Source organism: Falco biarmicus, chromosome W (genome assembly GCF_023638135.1).
Source record: "Falco biarmicus isolate bFalBia1 chromosome W, bFalBia1.pri, whole genome shotgun sequence".
NCBI lineage: Eukaryota > Metazoa > Chordata > Aves > Falconiformes > Falconidae > Falco > Falco biarmicus.
In genome coordinates this window covers 21,771,371-21,791,687 of record NC_079310.1, presented here as the reverse complement: position 1 = coordinate 21,791,687, position 20,317 = coordinate 21,771,371, and the positions used below count along the sequence as shown (strand labels likewise).

At 37.7% G+C, this 20,317-nt stretch overlaps 1 protein-coding gene and 1 pseudogene across 4 annotated transcripts in view; one reads left to right on the top strand and one right to left on the bottom strand.

Moving 5' to 3' along the window:
* Positions 1–2,310: 2,310 nt before the first annotated feature.
* On the top strand, positions 2,311–4,363 carry LOC130142023 (uncharacterized; annotated as a pseudogene).
* A 970-nt stretch (positions 4,364–5,333) lies between these two features.
* The window catches only part of LOC130142021 (secretory carrier-associated membrane protein 1-like), a 71,721-nt gene continuing 56,737 nt past the window's right edge, over positions 5,334–20,317 (bottom strand). For all 4 annotated transcript variants that reach the window (XM_056323421.1, XM_056323423.1, XM_056323424.1 and 1 more), the window contains 3 exons: positions 18,880–18,981; positions 10,658–10,775; positions 5,334–8,872 (listed from right to left, as the gene is read on the bottom strand). In XM_056323421.1, the coding sequence (XP_056179396.1) occupies positions 8,714–8,872; positions 10,658–10,775; positions 18,880–18,981 (379 nt within the window). In that variant the 3' untranslated portion in view covers positions 5,334–8,713. The remainder of the gene's footprint in view (positions 8,873–10,657; positions 10,776–18,879; positions 18,982–20,317) is intronic.

Here is a 20,317-nt window from a genome sequence, read left to right as displayed (position 1 = left end):
AGGAAGCAGGTTTCTTCTTGTCTGGCACAGACAAAAGGGCTCGATGGGCTAAAGTTTGAACAAGTTGATGCATTTGTACAGGATACTGCAACTGAACCTGCGTAGTAGAATAAGGTCCTTGCCCAGTTAACATATCTGCCTGTATACCATAAAGCGGATCTCCTATATCTGGATCTTGATGTCTATTTGCTTCCTCTACGGCTAGTCTCTTCCACTCCCTCTCAAACATTAAATATTGAGAAGGAGTCAATAACAGAGAAGCAAGTCCAGCACAATCAGCAGGTGAGAGAAAGTCTGCTGTGAAAATAAACTGTATGATCTGTCGCGCAGCCTCTGAATGCAGGCCATGAGTAGTTGTTTTGCTTGTTGCAATATTTTCCAATCATGCGGCTCCCATTGTACACCAAGGTTATTAACCACTATTGGACAAGCTAACGAGCTAGTCACCTGCCAGTCACCCTCCAAAATAGCATCACGAACAACACCGGACCAACACTGTAGAATTGGATCTTTTCTCGAGTTCAGCATCGGAGGGGTAGTTGGGCTAACTGGAGGAACTACAGGTATTGAAGTAGTAGGCAGGTTCATTTCAACTCGCTTTTCCAGGTTTCTTAATTTATCTATTACCTCCTGTAAGGTTTTCTCTGTATTGTTATCACAAAGCTTCTCCCCTCCTTCCTCCTCAAATTCGTCTGATGATGTTTCAGGAAGAGGAGGATATGACATCAGACAGCGCTTTTGCCCTCCCTGATTTGACCAATGAGCTGTAGCCACCTTCAGTTTTGACCTTGCTCCACCCGCAGCTCCGATTGGCGCAGCATTACTTGCTGCTCCTCCTTCCCGGGGAGGCTCAGCCGCCTCTTCCGGTTTCGGCTCAGTTACAACAGACCCCCGAGGAGTAACTTCCGGTTTGTCTGCTGTCTTACCTAAAAGCTCCGGCACTGTTGAACACGCAGGGGCGGACATACCCTTCATAGGATGAGTTTGCCCAACTCTGAAAAATGTAGCCAAGAGAGAAGGCTTAAGCGAATCACCCTTCTGCTCTATTGGCTTTTCTACCACATCTCTCCCCAACGCTTCTATGGCTGCTGCTGCTACTTTTTTTCCCGCCTTCATAGTTTCCAGAGTGTTAACTATCGACCACCACGTAGCTCCTAACGCCTTAGCTTCTTTTCCTTCTTTACCTCCCTCGATCGTAGTATCCCAGAGGCAATTCCCCACTTCTCTCCATTCTGTAATACTAAATAATAATGCGGGGTCAGGGGTCTTATCCTTTTTTCGTGCCCAGTGAACTAGTGTCTCCTCTTCTGTTTCTTTAATACTCTCCCCTCTCTTAAAGAGGATGCTAGTTAACAGTTTAATTGCCGCGTCTAATTCCATCGTGGTGGTCCTCAGAGCTCCCCTCTCTCACAGAAAGGATATCAACAGGGAAGCCCTGCCACACTCGTCGCGGTCTTTCTTAGTGCCCACCCCCCCACCCCCCCGAGAGGAATTTAGCGGAGAGCCCTGCTGCGCTTTACTCGTCGCGGTTTTACCACCGGCGGGGGTGCAATCTGCAGCTCTACACCGAACTCTGGACTCCGCTTTTCGCCTTCCAGGTTCCGCCCGTCTCCGACCTCCAGCTCCCTAATCAGACAACTTCACTTCGGGTCCGATGCACGGAGACTGCCGCATTTAAGCTAAACCGCATTTAAGCGAACCGCATTTAAGCGAACCGCATTTAAGTGACTAAATGGGTCCCTGTTCGGGCGCCAGACAAAGAGGGTCCCCCGTGAAGAATCGGCCAAATTACGACAATCACACCAATATGGCTACATGCCGTGCTCACTTTATTAAACAAACAGGTCATATTTATAACTTAAACGACCGCTCTCATGACTTTACACACAGGTGATTGGATAAGAGTCTCTGGCCACATGGGCGTCTGTGTCGATGATTGGTGAGCATGCTGCAGGCGCCTGATCAGAGTGTGCTGATGATTCTGCGGTTCCCAGGGCCTGCTCTTCGCCTGGCTTCTTGTTTGTGCATAGCTTGTTTTCTTTCTCACCCTGCTTGTTCCAAGGACAATTTAAAGCTGCTCTGCAGTTTCAACTAACAGGCCTGGGTTGTCCAACCCAGACAATGGTAACATATGTCCTCCGTCCTTTAAAAATCCCTCTACATTAAAAAATTGTTGTTACTGTACAGGTAGACAGCTAATTTCAATACATTGCTTAAGTCATTCACAATACAAGAGTTGCTCAGCAGTCATGACCACAAGCCCAGGGCTAGCCTTGAGCATGGGTGAACACCAGCAGTTGCGGTCTTTGAGGACCCCTTCCGTGCCTGCTGTACAGCAGAGACACTGTCTGGGCCCATCCAAGCAATGGTGGAAACCAGACCCAGCTCCCAGCTTTTGCACATCTGTGCCCAGTGTGCATTCAAGCCACATTTTGGATTGATATGGAGGTGATCACTGAGCCACTGTGCAAAACCCAAGGTCAACTTCTGCTGATATTAAAGAGAGATTGTTTAAATCTAGCCTCTCCTTGTATTCACCTGCTTTTGTAGCCCACTTCCACCATATTCTAGTTTAAAATGGATAATTACCTTTTAAAGATTCAATTAAAACCCCCAAAGTTATGATGGACTGGAACCATTTATGCCAACTGCCTGCACAAAGCAAGATTTTTAAAAATCAAAATTACTAGCACAAAGCAGTGTCTGAGGACAAAAAATCACAGCCAGCATGTCCTATCCACACCTGTGTTTTTCTTGTTTGTTTGTGTGGGTTTTTTTCCTATAACACACAAACATACCACTTGAAGAGCATGCACTTGACTTGTCCAGCACAGCTGCAAGGTGATTCAAACCATCCTTCTGATGTTCCACCTGAGCCCCCTACTGGAGTGTGTGCTACCGAGGCTGGGGCACTAGTTCAGCTGTGCTTTGGCTTAGAAGTAAACAATGACCAACCTTCATATACATTACTAACTGATCTCTGCTGTGATCTACAGAACTCTTAGAAAAATTTATTAGTGGGAGTTTTAAGTACAAAGGAAGTATTTTCAGTGGCATGTTTTGCTTTTGTTTGCATTCGTAACCAAGAAGATCCAGCTTTACTGCTTGTTGTTGGTATACTATCAACTTGCTCTGCAACAGCATAATCAACTAACTTGCAAGAATATCCATGTTCATCACAAAGCACAGATAGAAGACAGGCTAAGAAAAAATACAGGGGAAAAAAGTCAGAATTTATTTTTCTCGGGGTTTTGTTTTTCTAACAAGTAATAAAATGGTATATATTACAGACTCAGGTGTAGGGTGCACTCATTAAATTTGACAGCTGTTTAAACTTGTTCCTGAATTTCACCTCAGCAGTAGCTTTCAACAATGTTTTGGGGAAAAAGACAAAGTTAGTTCAATTTAACTGATTTAGTGGTATTGAAGAATTCTTCAAACATTTGTGCTTTGATTGACTTTGTAAACTTATATTCTGTAAAGTGCCATAGACATTTTTTTTAAAAAATGTAGCATTTTTTAATATATTTTTTAATATATAAACTTGTGTGAGATGTGCAATAACAGGAATGGTTTGGGGTTTTTTTGTTTATTTTTTATGGGTTTGGTTTCAAACAAGATATTTGAAAAGTGACTTCCTAGGGAAGAAGTGGCTGGAGTTTTGACGATATGGACAAACCAAGCATAGACTAATGCAAGAAAATCACTGATTTTGAAGATGAATACAACAGTAGTAACAGCAGCTTAAAGATTTAAACAAAAACCTCTTCTAGACTGATATGAAATAGTCAGATCCATATAACACAGGCAATTAAAATGTGATGCTGTATGCATCTCTGGCAATATACAATCTAAAAGCTGAAAAGGCTCAGCAAATTTTCTTAATGTGCTTTATTTATAATGTGGCACTGCAAAAAGCATTCCTATTGAGCTATTTCTGGGTTATTCACAACACCTTTGTATCTATTTTCCTCAATAAAGTTCTCAGGATTCTGAGGTTTGTTTTTTTCCCATCCAAATAATTTCCATTTTGCATTGTTATTCCACATCAGAGTATCTCAGATCCTAGTGGTAAACGGAGAAGAGTTCATCTTCCTTGAAAGCAGCAGGCACTGGTACCTACAACAAGGAATCGACAGAGCCCAACGAAAGCAGAGCATGGCAGCAATGTATACACCACAGCTGCCTCGTATAGGAAGAGAGGCTGTGGCAATCCAGCTAGAGTAGATTTTGAACCATGGTTTAATTGTGCTACTGTTATTCTGCTCTTAAGTCACCACTATGTACATTTGTTAGCATGAATGATATACCTAATATGTTATTTTTAATGTAAATTTCAATTAAAATGTGAGCATTTTTCTTCCCTGTGCTGTCTTCTCTGTGTGTGCTTGCTTTCCCAACTTAGTGCTTATAACTAGCCTGTGCAAATCAGGGGAATTATCTCCCCACAACACTTAAATTGTGCAATAATTTTAATCATAAAACATGACTGTATCATGCTGCACAACCGTGCTTACCATTTACAAGAAAGTTCAAAAACTGTTTAGTCTGCTGCCACTGCCACCCTAGATTTGTGTATTACAAAGAAACAGATCGAGTCAATGAAGAATTTCACTACTAAATGATGCATGCATGCGCAGGTGTCTCCAAAAACTCACATCTGCTATCTCCCAAAATAATCCCAATTATACCTTGGAGCACTGTTCTCTGTATTGTGTATCTGCATACGTAATCACGTCACAATGGTCTAGATGAACTCATTTTGCCCTTCAAAGAAAACTTGGTAATAAATTCAGTACTAGAGAGCAGGTGTTACAGTTGATATCGAAAAAAAAAATCAACAGACTATGATAGTGCCTGAAATAAAATGGAAGACACAGCAGTGATACAGAAGTGTCAATTCATAGAGAGAAATTAGGAAAATAAATAGTACCAAAGCAATGCTGTTTTCAGCAACTTCATTTTACTTGCAATAATGTTTTAGGATTCACTTAATACCTGTAGAATTTCATTCAGTAATGACAAAACATGTTGAGATTTTAACCCTCTTAAGTATACAGCACAAGAAAGTGGTCTGCAAATGTTTAAGAATTTTCTTCATTACAGTTGAGTAGACTAATTTTCGTTACCCTGATGTATTATTTTGATAGCGAAGATTTTGTTTCCCCATTTCAGCAGAATTACAGCATTTATATACAGAATTAAAAAAAACAAATGAGACTTTGTTGTGGTTTAACCCCAGATGGCAACCAAGTACCACGCAGCTGCTCACTCACTTCCCCTCACCCAGAGGAATGGGGAGAAGAATTGGAAAGGAATGCAAAACTTGAGGGTTGAGATAAGAATAATTTAATAGGTAAAACAAAAGCTGCACACACAAGCAAAGCAAACCAAGGAATTCATTCACCACTTCCAATGGGCACGCAGGTGTTCAGCCATCCCCAGGAAAGCAGGGCTCCATCACGCATAATGATTGCTCGGGACCACAAATGCCATAATGCCAGATGTCGCCCCTTCCTTCTTCTTCCCCCAGTTTATATACTCAGCATGACGTCATATGGTATGGAATATCCCTTTGGCTAGTTTGGGTCACCTGTCCTGGCTGTGTCCCCTCCCAATTTCCTGTGCCTCTCCAGCCCTCTGGCTGGCAGGGCCCAAGAAACCGAAAAGCCCTTGACTTAGTATAAACATCACCCATCAACAACTAAAACCATCAGTGTCCTATAAACACTGTTCTCACACCAAATCCAAAACACAGCACTGTATTAGCTACTAAGAAGAAAATTAACTCTATCCCAGCTGAAAACAGGACAGACTTTTACATAGATCAAGCCGCCATGTGTTACCCTGACCTTTAAAAGAAAAATCCCTATATTCTTCAAAACTGTTCAGAGCAAACATCCAGGAAAAAAGTTTTTTTTTAATTCTATGACACTGTGTTAATACAATAAATACACAAAACTTCTGATTTACTCAGACATGAAACAGAGGGACAGAAGAAGTGCATTTGTAGGGAACCATGACATTCACCAGGATGGCAGAGCATTGTTAGCAATTTACAAAATATACAAACATCCCCCAGATAAATAAAAACATATCCTACATTACAGATCAATGACTACAGACATTCCAGTGTTTAAACTTCATACTATGTACTCAATTTGCCACAATACTAAAAAATTAAAGCTTAAGTGCATGCCATACTCTGATAAATAAGACTGCAAAATCTAGTTTTAGTCGGGTACAAAATATTTTAACAAATATCATCAACCTTCTGTTGTCAAAGCTAAACTCAAACTTCTCCCTCCCTTTTGGGCTGCAAAGTATCAGAGGTTTCTGATTTTAACAATTCATGTATAACTGAATCTTCAGTTTCATTTAGGAGGTTTAAATGTGTACATTCAACCCATGTCATTACAAATCAACAGTCCCTATACACAGAACATTAAATATGTTTTCTCAAAGAGCAGTTAATCATTTTGGGGAAAAAAAAAGAAATCTACTTGCCAAATTCAAGTTTTATTCCTAATATTTTTTCCAGTATATATTATGGTAATGTATGTTATTATGCAATCTTAAAACTTAAATTAAATTGCAAGAACGATGTCCCTAGGATTCATATCCAAGAGATATCCAAGAGAATTGCTTAAATTTAGATTTAAAAGTAATCCATAGAAGAGTGCCTAGATACAACTCTCAAGTTAATGAAAAAAATTATGAAAAGAACAATCTTGATATACACCTGGTAGAAGTGTGATGCCTGATCTCAACAGAAAATGGTGACTTTTGTCTGGAAAGCTTTTAATAACATTCCACACAAATTTAAGTTAAATGATAGCATGTCCACTAGTATAGAATTTTAGACCCCCTATTACAGAGAATATTTAAATTACTTTTAACTTCATGATGCAAAGAATATTTAGAAGCAAGTATATTTATTAATACAAACTTCAGCATAGATGAAACTACTACATTTATCCAAATTCAAGTTGGATTTAAAGAAATTGGTAAAAGAAAGGACACTAATAGGGACTTCATGCTAACAGTACAATACTGATTCAGGGATTAAGCTAAGGGTTTTATTTTTTTGTAATGCTCTTATGTTATTAAGAATAGACTGTAGTGAAAAAGAATTAATTATGAAAATCTGTCCACATTCAGAATATGGAGGGGCCTCAGAGTTTTATGCTCAGTCTTACTAAAGGTAATTCACCTTAAGAGCTGAATTCATTTCAGCTACAGTGTATACTTATACCGGTTGTGGGATGTGATCCCTTCCTGTTTTAATTTTCTAAAATAGTTTTAAAAAAAACCCTAAGTATTGTGCAGAAGACTCATGAGGCAATCCAAGAATATCAAATAACCTTCAAAGAAGAGAAACATCACTTTATAGTAAGACCTGGTTAAATTTTAGGGTATTTTGATGGCATATACCATTATGGATTGTTCAGTTCCACAACACCAATTTAACCTCTTAGGCCTTCAGTTCAATAAGTTAAAATTTAACTTTGTGAAAGATGAAGATTTCTCACTTTTCTAATTCAAAAAAGTTTAAAAGCTTTTTTCCCCAGTTCAAATCACAGAGATGGCTGAATTACGTTAAAATGAAATCATATATCTGTTAAGCGTCATTGCTTAAAAAGCTTGATTTTAGACAATATTCCTGGTAGAAAATTAAATACTGTATATTTAGATTTTTGGACAAGTAAACACAGTGGCTGACAAGGCTAGAGATTTAGTACCACTGTTAAACAAATCTACACTAAAAAAATATTTTAAAAATCCCAAACACAACAAAAATACCACTGCATGTAAGAGGGAAGGGGGGCATGAAACTAGTGTTCCAAAGGGTTGTTTCTTTTCCAGCAAAATTATTACCACAACACATGAATATTGAAATTAAAAATAGCAAGTATATAATAATTTATTTCTGTGATTGAAACCATCAATTAACATCCTTAAACTGTACACTGTATTACACATTCTATTACAAGGAATGTTTCTGCACCATAGTAATTTCTCACAGGTAAAGAATACTCCATGGAAATAGATACAAACAAACACTATAATTATAAAGTGGTGCAGGTAAATCCTGGACCAAAACATTATTTAAAAAAGATCAGATAACAGTATTCATGCAAACTTACAGGTTTATATCAAAAGCCTTATCTTAAAAAAACCCAAGAAAATAATTTATAATATCTACTTGTATTTGTTCTCCAGCAGCTGCTGAAATTGCAAAAGCAATAGACAAATCTAACTTTCTATATCTCTCAGTCTATTCCACTTCTTATAGTAGAAATAGGGAAAACAGTTCTTACAAAGAAGAAAAAATTGATCCAAAGTGCTTTCCTGAAGTTAAAAAAAATACCAGTGAACCACTAAGGAAACCCCCAAATTCTTAATATATTTATTTGATTGTTATACATGATAATTCATCCTTAGGCCAATTGTTGAAATTATTTATCCTCCATAAAATATGAAAGGCTTTATATTCTGAAATGCAACATTTTCAAGACGGGCAAAGAATGGTTGTCTTTTTAATATAAATAAATTTATAATAAAATAAACAGTTCCCATTTTACCCATGCACAGCTGCAGAAAAGACAAACATGCTGTGTGTATTTTGATCTATGTTTTTAGAGAATATAAGTGACTGGAAAATAAAGTACAATCGAAGAGAACCATCATGACTTTTCATATTTCTCTACATTCAGTTACTCTTGAACACATTCTGAGCTGCAATGGTTGCTGCTGTTGATGTGGTGTTGGATGCAGTAGTTTGTACAGTTTTGTTGGACATCACTCCTGTTGCAAACTCCTGCTGTGCTTTCTCAAAACTAGCACCAGTTGTGCGGTAGAGACCATGCACCTAGGGAGATAGAAAAGCAGTGAAAAAAGTGTGCTGAGCCTTCCATTTCTTGGTAATCTCAGTCTCAAACACGAAGCAGAGCTCTGTGGTGGAGAAATCTGGTTTGCTCATATGTTTGGGAGGATCTGGAAATGAGTAAATAGACTTTTTTCCCCCCCAAATCCTACAACTTTTGATTGCACTGCTGTGCATGCACAGTTTGACTGTAGGGATACTTGTAACTTTTTACAAATTAAGGAGGTCTTGTAAGTCTTCACTAAAATGTATGTGGTATCTACTCTCTGAAATAACATATTTAAATACACAAAGAGACTGCATCCTTAGCATAATACAGGACCCATAGCCTGTAAAAGCACCTTCTTTCTCAATTTGTATACAACTTGGTATACTCATTAAAAGAGTTTGTAAGTGTGCATGTTAAAACAAACAGCAGGAAACAAAACCAAAAAAAGTACTTTTTAATCTACTGTGTCAATAACATGCTGAACTTTTTTCAACATCAATTTTTTAGAAACATCTTAATTTCTCTGATTGACATGGTTATAAGAACCTATTAAGCTAAGCTATGAGTGAACATTAAAAAGTATAAAATGTCCCAATAATGCAGATAAATATCCACTAGTGTGATGACCAGTTGCTCTGCATAATAAGCAAAGGTATTAAACAATATGACTTATAATCTCTAGTACAACAAAAAAACAAATCCTGAGTAACTTCCAAGTACCTGAGTATTAAAACTGAAATTCTATTTCTGATTCATATTCAGTGAAGTCATAATAAAGTTGTCAAATAATATTACGAAGACATTTTCATTCAAGTGTAGAAGGAAAATGCATGCTGTAACTTTTTTGTTATAAATGTGACTGTTTCTCATACACAAAGATATACCAGGTCATATCTGAGTATGCATGTTTTTTGAAAAGAATCCAGATGAATGTGGTAGAGCATAAAAAAATGCTCACCATACATTTTTATTGTTTATTTCTTTCTCCCATACCTGAGTATTTATGCAGAAAACAAGAAGGGACATCTCCAGGCTATTCTTAAAATTTCTAACTTACTGTAACTAGGCCAGAAGAGTTTGGGTATGTGAAAACCTTTAAGCATAACTCTAACTGAGGTTGAATTATTAGAATTGCCAGCACATCATCAGGAGATTTCTCAGTTACATTTGATTGAAACAACATAAAAAACTTACTAGCACATTAGTATCTAAACTTAGGATGGAATCCACAAAAAGAAACCAAGGGAGAAAAGCATCTTTGAGCTTTTATGCTATGCAATCATTAACTGACAGCAAAATGTTACAATAAGCAGAGAAATAAAAAACCTTTTCTGAGGTGCCAGGCATCTCCCTCTTCTACTGATTTTAATGGGAATGATTTTGATAAGAGCTGAAACTTAGCAATTATTTGAATCACAATTCACTCAGCCTGATGAATCACCACAGATTTGAAAATTGCAACCTGGCATCTACAGGTCCTACTTTAGTGTGCAGTGCATTCACATACCCTTTCATTGTGGCCTTACCTCCCAGCTTCTCTTATTCAAAGCTATCCTTTCCCATTTTAGTTTGCAGAAATAAGTGCACTGTAAAAACAGCATTTCATAACTCCATGACAGTATAGGCAAAAAAGTACTATAGAAGCATAGTTGTTAAAAGGTAAGGTACACCCCCAAGAATATCATTTAATCCCCATTACTTTGTGAGAGAGTACCTCTCAAGCAGGAAAGCGAAATCCACATCAAACATCGGAAACAAGAGGGGAATAATAAGTAACTTACCTTTTTAAACATAACTAATGAAATAACAGCAGATGCTGTGAAAAGTGCAGCTATGATTATCATCATAATGCCAACAGGGATACTCTTATTAAGACCAGTAAGAGATGAAATCCACCCACTGAAGGAAAAATAAAAGACAAATTTTACTAGCACAGTACATGAACTATTCAACCACAGGTATCATCAAGGGAAGTTTTATAACCTCCTGGTTTTGATCAGCTGAATATTTTTGAAGAAAAAGTCATGGAAATTATACATGAGCATATTTCTGTTCTATAATAAACTTGCACAGCTTAGTTGTCATTTTCTCAATGCATGCAGTGAAACTATAAGGAAAATTTTAGCAAAGATGATTAGCCTTGAGGAGAGTTGTGAAGAAATTAAGAGAGACATTAGAGAGTTGCTCATCAACCTTTTGGGTTTTTTTGGTCATACTGTCATTTCAAAATAATTTAGAACTACATGTTTATTTACATTTTCTCTTCATGGAAGATAAAACGTCCCTAATTCAAAAATGAAACAAAAACATGCCACACAGAGTTTCTATGTGGGAAAACTCATTTAGTAGTATCCACACAGTGATGCTTTCTCAATTGGGGTTAATATAATATTTTTTAAAGTAGATAGTGCCAGATTAATTAAGAGAAAAGACTGCTATATCACTATCTACTTCAAATATTTCCCCATTCTTCAAAATTGAAGCACCAATATAAAAGTACAATATCAAACTCGAAGCCACAAAAAGCAGGTTGTCTTAAGAAAAATAAAACATTAAGACAGAAAAGATTATTTCACCAAAAAGAGCAAAACATTTCTGTAAGCCCAAACAACTGTAAAACTTTCCTCTACTTGTTTCAAATTGCTTTGATATCCCCTATGTCCAACTGGACTCTACCAGAGAACTCAAAAATCAAAACTGTAATTAGCATCTTCTAATGATCTGGCTACTTTTCATACCCCTTCCCCAAGTATCTTTAAAAGCACACTCCACATGGAGAGTTGGCCCTCTAAAATTACTGTTTTACTTTGTTCATGTCAATTGAATAGTTAATGCTGTATCACTTATCTAAAGGATGACGCACCTATGTTTAATTAAAAGTCAGGAAATGTCCAAGGACCCTTATTGCCACATGACAGATGCACAGACTGCTAAGTCCTTGGGTTGGTTATCTTTAGAAGGGACGTTTTGTCTTAGATTTCTGTTGTACATGCAACGTGGCGAAGATGAAGACTTTAAATATGGCCGCTAAGGAATAGAGTCTGTGTAGAGACAATTCCTCAAGGACATTGCACAGGCGCGGGATATGTAAATGAATTATCAGAATTGTAATGAATATGTAAACGATTTCCTGGAAAACTAATGAATAGGTGTGAGTAGCTTGTATAAAGGGGGGACTGAAAAGTCCCCTCGGGGTGCATGACTTTGGTGGAGCGATCCCCCATGCACCCAGCGCTGCCGAATAAAGATAACCTCCGCTCGCCTGCATATTGCTGACTGATTCTTTAAATCAATTTGGCGACCCAGATGGGACCTGCTCGGCTCGGCTGCGGGACCCATTGAGAGCGGGGACTCCCTAGGGTACCCCCGGGGATTTTTCCGGAGGGGCTCCTCATCTCATCTGGATCACCGCAGGAGCAGACAAAGACTGCATCTTACGGAGCGAAGGTACTATCTTTATTCAATTATTATATTAATTGTAAATATTCTATAAATATTATATTTTAAACAGTACTGTTTCGGATTCTGATCTGGGACCAGTCCATCTGTAAAGCTGTCCGTAAGGTGTAAGATCATTGGATGCTTATGCAGGATGGCGTATACCGGGCAGCTAGCACCACAGGTATACATCTGATTCTGTTCTGGTACCTGTTCTGATATTAAGAAAATATCGGAACTCTGATTCTGTTTTGGTCGGGAGCCTAAAAAAAAAAAAAAAAAAAGTTTGATAATACAGGATTAATAATTATAAGGTTACTAATAATAATTGTTATACTCATTTATGCTGGAAATGTGAGAACATTTCTTTATTAAGTATATTATAAATGTTGGTATGTGGTTATTGTCTTGAACATCCGAGGGGTGAATGTGAACCTCTATATGTTTTAAAGTGTATATGGTGTAAAGAATTATTTTATGTATGGTGGGGACAAGAAATTGAATGCCCTAACTGTAAGGTTTGGATGCCTTGGGATAAGAGAGAGCTGTAAGTGAAATTAGAGTGGTCTGTGGCTGGGATAGTGATTGAGATAATATGGGGGGAAAACAAAGTGGTGGAATAGTAATAAAGAGTCCGTTGGGATGTGTTCTAAGTCACTGGAAGGAAATAGGAGGGCAACCTGGAGGAAGTGTGAATAAGAGGACTTTGGTTAAGTACTGCAATCAGTGGTGGCCCCTGTATAAGTTAGGGGAGGGAGAGAAATGGCCCTTAAATGGGACACTGAATTATAATGTTTTATTACATTAACTGTTATTCTTGAGATGAGAGTAAAAATGGGATGAAGTAATGTGTGCAGATATGTTTGTGTGACAGAAGGAGTGTGGGATTAACATCACCTGATCTTTGATTACGGCTCTAGAAAAGGATAGGGAAAAACGGAGACCTAAACTAGAAAGATGTTCTTGTTGAAATTTTTGTGTAAACTAAAAAAAAAAAGAGAGAGAGCTCAGGTTGTGGTTCCTTCTGTGGAGCAACCAGAATGAAACATGTTGTAAGACAAAAAATTGTACTAATGTATGTAAGACATGAAGCAGGGGGTGGAGAGTCAAAGACCCTGTGAAAGTGTTAACATATTGGGGTGATTTTCTACAAATCCCCGTACCCACTTGAAGGTGCAACTGAGTCATGCTGGGCACATGGCAGGCTGTTTGCTGTTTGCCTGCGAAGGCATGATATGTAAGAACACAGGCTTAAAGCAACAAGTAGCAGATTTGCATTCAGGGTAAGAAAGAGTTAAAGTAGAAGTGCTGTTGCAGAGGCAGGCTTGTGTAACCTGCAGAGCAGGAGGAGCATCTCCTGCCCCGAATCCTTCTGATGGTTAGGAGGAGGGGGTTGCTGTTGCTGACAATTGAGCAGAAGGACCTGAAAATGTTACCCCAAGTGCTGCAGCATTTGCAGTAGAACAGGACCGGTAACGGCCCCTTTAGGGCAGGCAATGGGTCTGAGGAGAATAAAGGTGAATCTTTGATGGGGAAATTAGGAATGTCAGGCAGAAGTGAAAGAGTGAACCCCTCTCCTATGGGATCGGATCACTGTGCATATTGTAGGGAAAGGGGACACTGGAAACGAGATTGCCCTAAACTAAAGAACCAGCAAGGGGTTCTGGTGAACTAGGGACTAGAAAAAATGAGGTGAAATTTTTAGTGAATACAAAACCAACTTATTTGGTGTTAAACTTCAGTGAAAAGAATTTGTTACGGTTGTGGGAGCTGCCGGCCACCAGGAAAACATCCTGAAACCTTTAAAGTACAAACTAAGAAAACAAATAAGAATGCCAAATTCACCAAAATCTTTGTTGGGATGAGATTTATTAGAACATCTAGACGTTTAAAGAAGGAGAAATGAAACTAAAAGTTAAAGATGTTCAATTAATGGAAATCTTGAGCTTATCTTTAATTCAACAGAAAAGTGGAAAAAGAGACCTCCCTGAAGTAAAAGAAATCTATAACCAGGTATATCTGGGAATAAATTCCAGGTAAGGCAAAAAATGCTTTACCTGCTACAGTAAAAATGATAAGCGGGAGGCCTGCCTAGTTCAGGTAAAACAATATCCCTTGGTCAGCAGGGCTGTGGGGGATATGGCATGAAAATTAAAATAAAATACACTCTGTAGTAGTTCTACTAATGTAAATCTGTGTGTTTTGCCATGACAGTGACTTGTTATGGGATGTGCAGATGAAACTCTGCATTGACAACGAAGTACAAGGAATAAGGTTGGTCAGGTGCCTCCTACCATAGTCAAGGGCAAGACTGGGTTGGCCTCTGTGTTTGCCACCGAGAAGAATCTTGAGCTCCACTGTTGGCTGCAACCCAGTAGGCTTTGAGCAGTGGGAACATATGCCATGCCAGACCTTGATGTGAGGAATGGCCCCCTCTGTTATAAGAGGGTCATCCAGGAAGGAAGAACATAATATGGCCCATTGAGGCACTGATTTAGAAATTGGAAACCGCCTGGCTGACCATGAGGCCAGACGAGTAGCAGAGGAGGTGGGAAAGGAGGAATTATCCTTAATACCAGACGGTAAAATCCAAACTGTAAGTACAGATCAGGAGCCAAACTATTCTAAAGAAAGCCTAAAGCTAATTCAGGACATGAATGGCAAAATAAAATTAAATAAGTGGGCTTATTTGACAGATGGCCGTATAGAGGTACCATCCAATTTAATATGGACCACAGCCCTAACAGAACATAAAAAGACTCATTGGGGAGCTGATACGTTATATAAAAGTCTAAATCAGAAATTGATAGGGCAAACTTATATACTGTAATAAAGCAGGTGACTCAGCAATGCGAAGTGTGTTTACATAATAATCCCAATGTAGCAAATAGAATAAAACTAGGGAACATTAGTAGAGGGAATTATCCAGGACAACAGTGGCAAGTTGATTTTTCCGAACTCCCAAGAAAAGGGGGGGGGGGGTACCGATATTTATTAGTTATGACTGATACATTTTCAGGTTGGCCAGAAGCTTTTCCTTGACGAACAAATAAAACAAGAGAGGTAACGAAGGGATTGTTGAATGAGATTATTCCCTGTTTTGGGGTACCAGCAACAATCTCTTCTGATAGAGGCTCACACTTTTGCGCCAAAATAATACAAGTGAGCACAGTATTAGGAATAGATTGGTAATTACATACTCCTTACAGACCTCAAGTAAGTGGGCAAGTGGAAAAAATGAACCATTTAATTAAACAACAAATAGCAAAAATAGGGCAAGAAACAAATCTAACTTGGCCACAATCTCTCCCTTTAGCATTATTAAGAATCCGAACTAAGCCAAGAACAAAGGAAAATTTAAACCCTTTCGAAATATTATACGGGAGACTGTACCAGTTACAATTTGCTGGAGAAGATCTAAGACAGCTGGGAGAGGGATATTTGTGTGAATATGTGAAGGCCTTCCAGGGACAATTAAAGGTTATAAATAAACAAATATTGGGAACAAGGGCCAGGGGGTTAGATCAACCAATTCACTCCTTTAAACCTGGTGACTATGTGTATATAAAGACTTTATCAGGGAAACCTTTGGAAGAAAAGTGGGAAGGACCCTATCAGGTGCTGCTGACGACCTTCACCGTGGTCAAGATAAGAGAACAACCAGCCTGGATTCACTATTCTCGGATAAAGAAAGCTCCTGAGAAATCATGGGCCGTCACCTCAGCAGGACCCATGATACTATGATTTATTAGATCATAACTGTAATAGTAATAATTTCTGTAATAGCAATAATTTCTTTAATTTTAATAACTTCTAGAAACACAATGGATTGTCAAAAGGATCAGGGATATTTGTGTAGAGTTATTCTGATCTTAATTATAACTGTTGTAGAGATTTTAGAAACTGAAACATGGGTAAACAATACCCGTCTTCAAACATTGCAAATAATTGTTAATGCTACGAAAGCTAAGGAATGCTGGATATGTACCTCTCTTCCTAAAGGCGGCTTGATAACACCCCTGTATGGGGTGGCCTCTCAAAACTGGAATTATCTCGATGGCAAATGGCCTACCTGGCCAGACTTTTGAAAAAGCCAAATGATGGTATAGGATATTGCCTATTTGATAATAAAACATATGAGTTGGGTCCCAGATTTGATTTACAAATATTAAACCTAACCACCACAAGTAGTTATGAAAAGTGATAATAACTGTCATTGGAAAGCTCAAAACAAGACAGGAGGAACATGTCCTGGAAACCCAGGGCAAAATACTTGTTCGCAATCTGATGGATGGAATGATTAAACAGACATCCATAAGATATGGAACAAGGTGCAGATCCTGCATGACATTACTAAAGACAATTTCTCATGAAGTTTTGAAACTATATGGAACAAACTGACTTCGTGGTTACCTAATTTGGAATGGTTAAAGCATGCTTTTATTATAATACTTATTGTAATAGTTTTAGGAATAATATGTGTATTACTTCAATGTTTTGTTTGGTGCTGTCAAAGACTGATCATAAGGCATAATGATTTTTTTTGTAGTTGCAAAAGAATTTGCAAAAGTTGTTAGAAAAGGGGGAAATGAATAGTGAATGCTGTACCACTTATCTAAAGGATGACGCACCTATGTTTAGTTAAAAGTCAGGAAATGTCCAAGGACCCTTATTGCCACATGACAGATGTACAGACTGCTAAGTCCTTGGGTTGCTTATCTTTAGAAGGGACATTTGGTCTTAGATTTCTGTTATAAATGATCGTGGCAAAGATGAAGACTTTAAACATGGCCGCTAAGGAATAGAATCTGCGCAAAGACAAGTCCTCAAGGACATTGCGCAGGCACGAGATATATAAATGGATTCTCAGAATTGTAATGAATATGTAAACAATTTCCTGGAAAACTAATGAATAAGTATGAGTAGTTTGTATAAGTCCCCTCGGTGTGCATGACTTCGGTGGAGTGATCCCCCATGCACCCAGTGCTGTCGAATAAAGATAACCTCCGCTCACTGGAATATTGGTGACTGATTCTTCAAATCACAATCAAGGTATCTATGAAAAAGCAAAATATTGGATTTGAGACCAAAAATAAAAACCCCAGGATTTTTCCTTACACTCCACTTCTAAAGCAATGATGTTTTGTCTGCCTTAAATACATTTGGAGGTTAGAAGAAAACCACTGATACACAGAAATATCATTACCCAGGTACATTAATGCCAGTCATAGCTCTCCATGCTATCAGTTGGCTGCTACAACCGTACTTTTTGTTAATTCAAGTTTGTTGAGGTTTTTTTTTCCAAGAAGGTTGAGTAATTGCCAATAGCTTTTCCTTGTAAAATCTAAATATTAGACCCTGAAGCTTCAAATAAAACTATATATAAAAATGCTTATATATTTATAAGCATCAAAATGAAATATCAACTATCACAGAATAAGAAGCTGACTCAGACAAATGAGTTTTTCACATATTATCAAAGGTATACCACTATATTCACCCAAATACAATGTTGACTCATTCTTCAAATTCTAGCCATAAGTTTCATTAGTAAGTATATTGATATAATTAGAAATAACTAATGATACAAAACAATAGTCAAACAGTATATTATTACAGCCTAAATTATTCTCATTTTCTTTAAATTTTACTTATTTTTTTATCCTAAATATAGAGCAAATAATATCTCCATGCACCACTAAAATAGGGGAGGGTAATATATAAAAGAATAGTTCAAAGTGGCTTACATGGAAACATAAAATTTTGACCAGCCTAATAACAGAAGTACCTCACACTCTTAGGGTATGTTTCACACACTTTTCCTAGTTAAGAGCACTCTAAAAAAGATTTTTTGAGTGCTAAATGTAACAATTACAGTGAACACAAGATTTTTTTTAAAAAAAACAGACAGACTGTATTGCAGTTGCTATGTCAAATACCAGTGTCTTGCAGACAGTACAACGCTACATAAATGTCATGGCTTAACACTAGCTGGTAATTAAGTACCATGCAGCTGCTCTCTCACTCCTCCCTCATCCAGAGACATGGGGAGAAGAGTTGGAAAGAAATGTAAAACCTGAGGGCTGAGATAAGAACAATTCAACAAATGAAATAAAATAAAAATGAAAACAATAAATGAAAACAATAGTAACAATGATGACAATAACAGTTAGAATGAAAAGGGGGAGGGAAAGAATAAGATCCAGAGGGAAAGGAAGAAAGGATCACGTGGTGCACAATGGAACTGCACACCACCCACTGACTGATGCCCAGCCAGTCCCCCCAAAAATGACCTGCCCGCCCTGGCCAACCCCCCAGGTATGACATCCCATGTATATACCAGGCGTGACATCCCATGGTATGGAATACCTCTTTGGCTAGTTTGGGTCAGCTGACCTGGCTGTGTCCCCTCCCAATTCCTTGTGCCCCTCCAGCCTTCTTGCTAACAAGGCCTGAGGGACTGAAAAGTCTCACATCAAAACCCAAACACAGCAGGGTACTAGCTCCTAAGAAGATAATTAACCCCATCCCAGCTGAAACCAGGACAATAAAACAGAATACTCACCAGTTTCCCCATCTTTGAAATCCTGCAGCTTGAAGTACATGTACAGCAAACTGACATATATATACAAAGAAGAACACAAAGAACCTGTATGAACTGTCACTCCTGAAAGAGGGGGGGGGGGGAAATTAAAGCAGCCAGGAAATGTATGACATTATGACATTTTACAAATACTGTAGTACCAATCTAATATTTTTTTTCTGCATTAACTAGAGGAAAAGTGCTTTGATTTATTGATGGTGACTTGAAATACCAGTAATCCTGTGGTTTTGTAGAGTGTTTATTTACAAGAGCTGCTGCTGCTTCTTTAACATAGTATTTTTGGCACTTGCACCTCTAACAGAGGTGAGAATAGCGAGATACTATTCCTTAGTGTTATGTTCAGCACACAGCATGACCTCTTAAGCTGAACATAGAACTTTTGCTACAGTGCATGAAGAACAAAAGTCTGCTCCACTTTCAGACTGAAATTCACAGTGCTGGCAGGTTGGGAAGAAAATATTTTACTTGTAAGAGGAAATAACATATAGTATGGAATTACTGAAACATAATGCAGATCAGAATACTGAAGCATCTGTTGTTTAAAAACAAAATATATAAAATATGTTTGCTGTTTAAATTACTAAAATGTTAGTCTGACAAAACCCTAAAGTGTTAAAAGTCTGTCAAAAACCCCACATATAAACATATGGGCAAAATATTAACAAGGACCTCAACGCATTACTATCAAAACTAATGAGTGCATGATATGCTTCCTACCAAAATTTAAAAGGAAGTAAAAATCAATTAATTCACGGAACCAGATTTTGCCAGTAATAGCTCTTTCTGCAGAAGGGAATTTGTTCATTTCTATTTATTCAACAAGTTCAGTTCAATAACTATTTCGTTTTCAGCTGAAGAAATGACTGAAAGTTGAATATGCAAGTAGTAGTTTTCCTTTCCCAAACAATATTCATTAAGAAACACTAAGGATTTACTACATCTAAAACCCTGAAAGATAACATCACACTGAACTCCACCAAATACGTAATAATAATTTAATATAAAACAACACTACTAAGAAAGAGTATGTAAGATTTATAATTAGTTAATGAAAGCTACCATTTTAAAATACTGGCAATTCTCTGTATTTTTAATTTATCTAAATTTGTACCCACATTGTAACCCAAGCCATGAACAAAAGTTAGACTAGTAAATGAAAAATACCCTTCTCATTTTTTAGCTTTAAGGATATAAGAATTTAGTGTATGAGCACATGCAAGTTAAACTATATGATTCCCCAAGAATGTGTGGGTACAGCAATATCTCTTTGGCTAGCAAGAAGAAACATCTCATTTAGCCTAAAGGTTACACTCAACTATATTTTATGGCGATCAATCTTTCTCTACAAAAATTAGTGCATTTAAACTGAGAACACCCTGATTCATTTCAATGTAAAAAA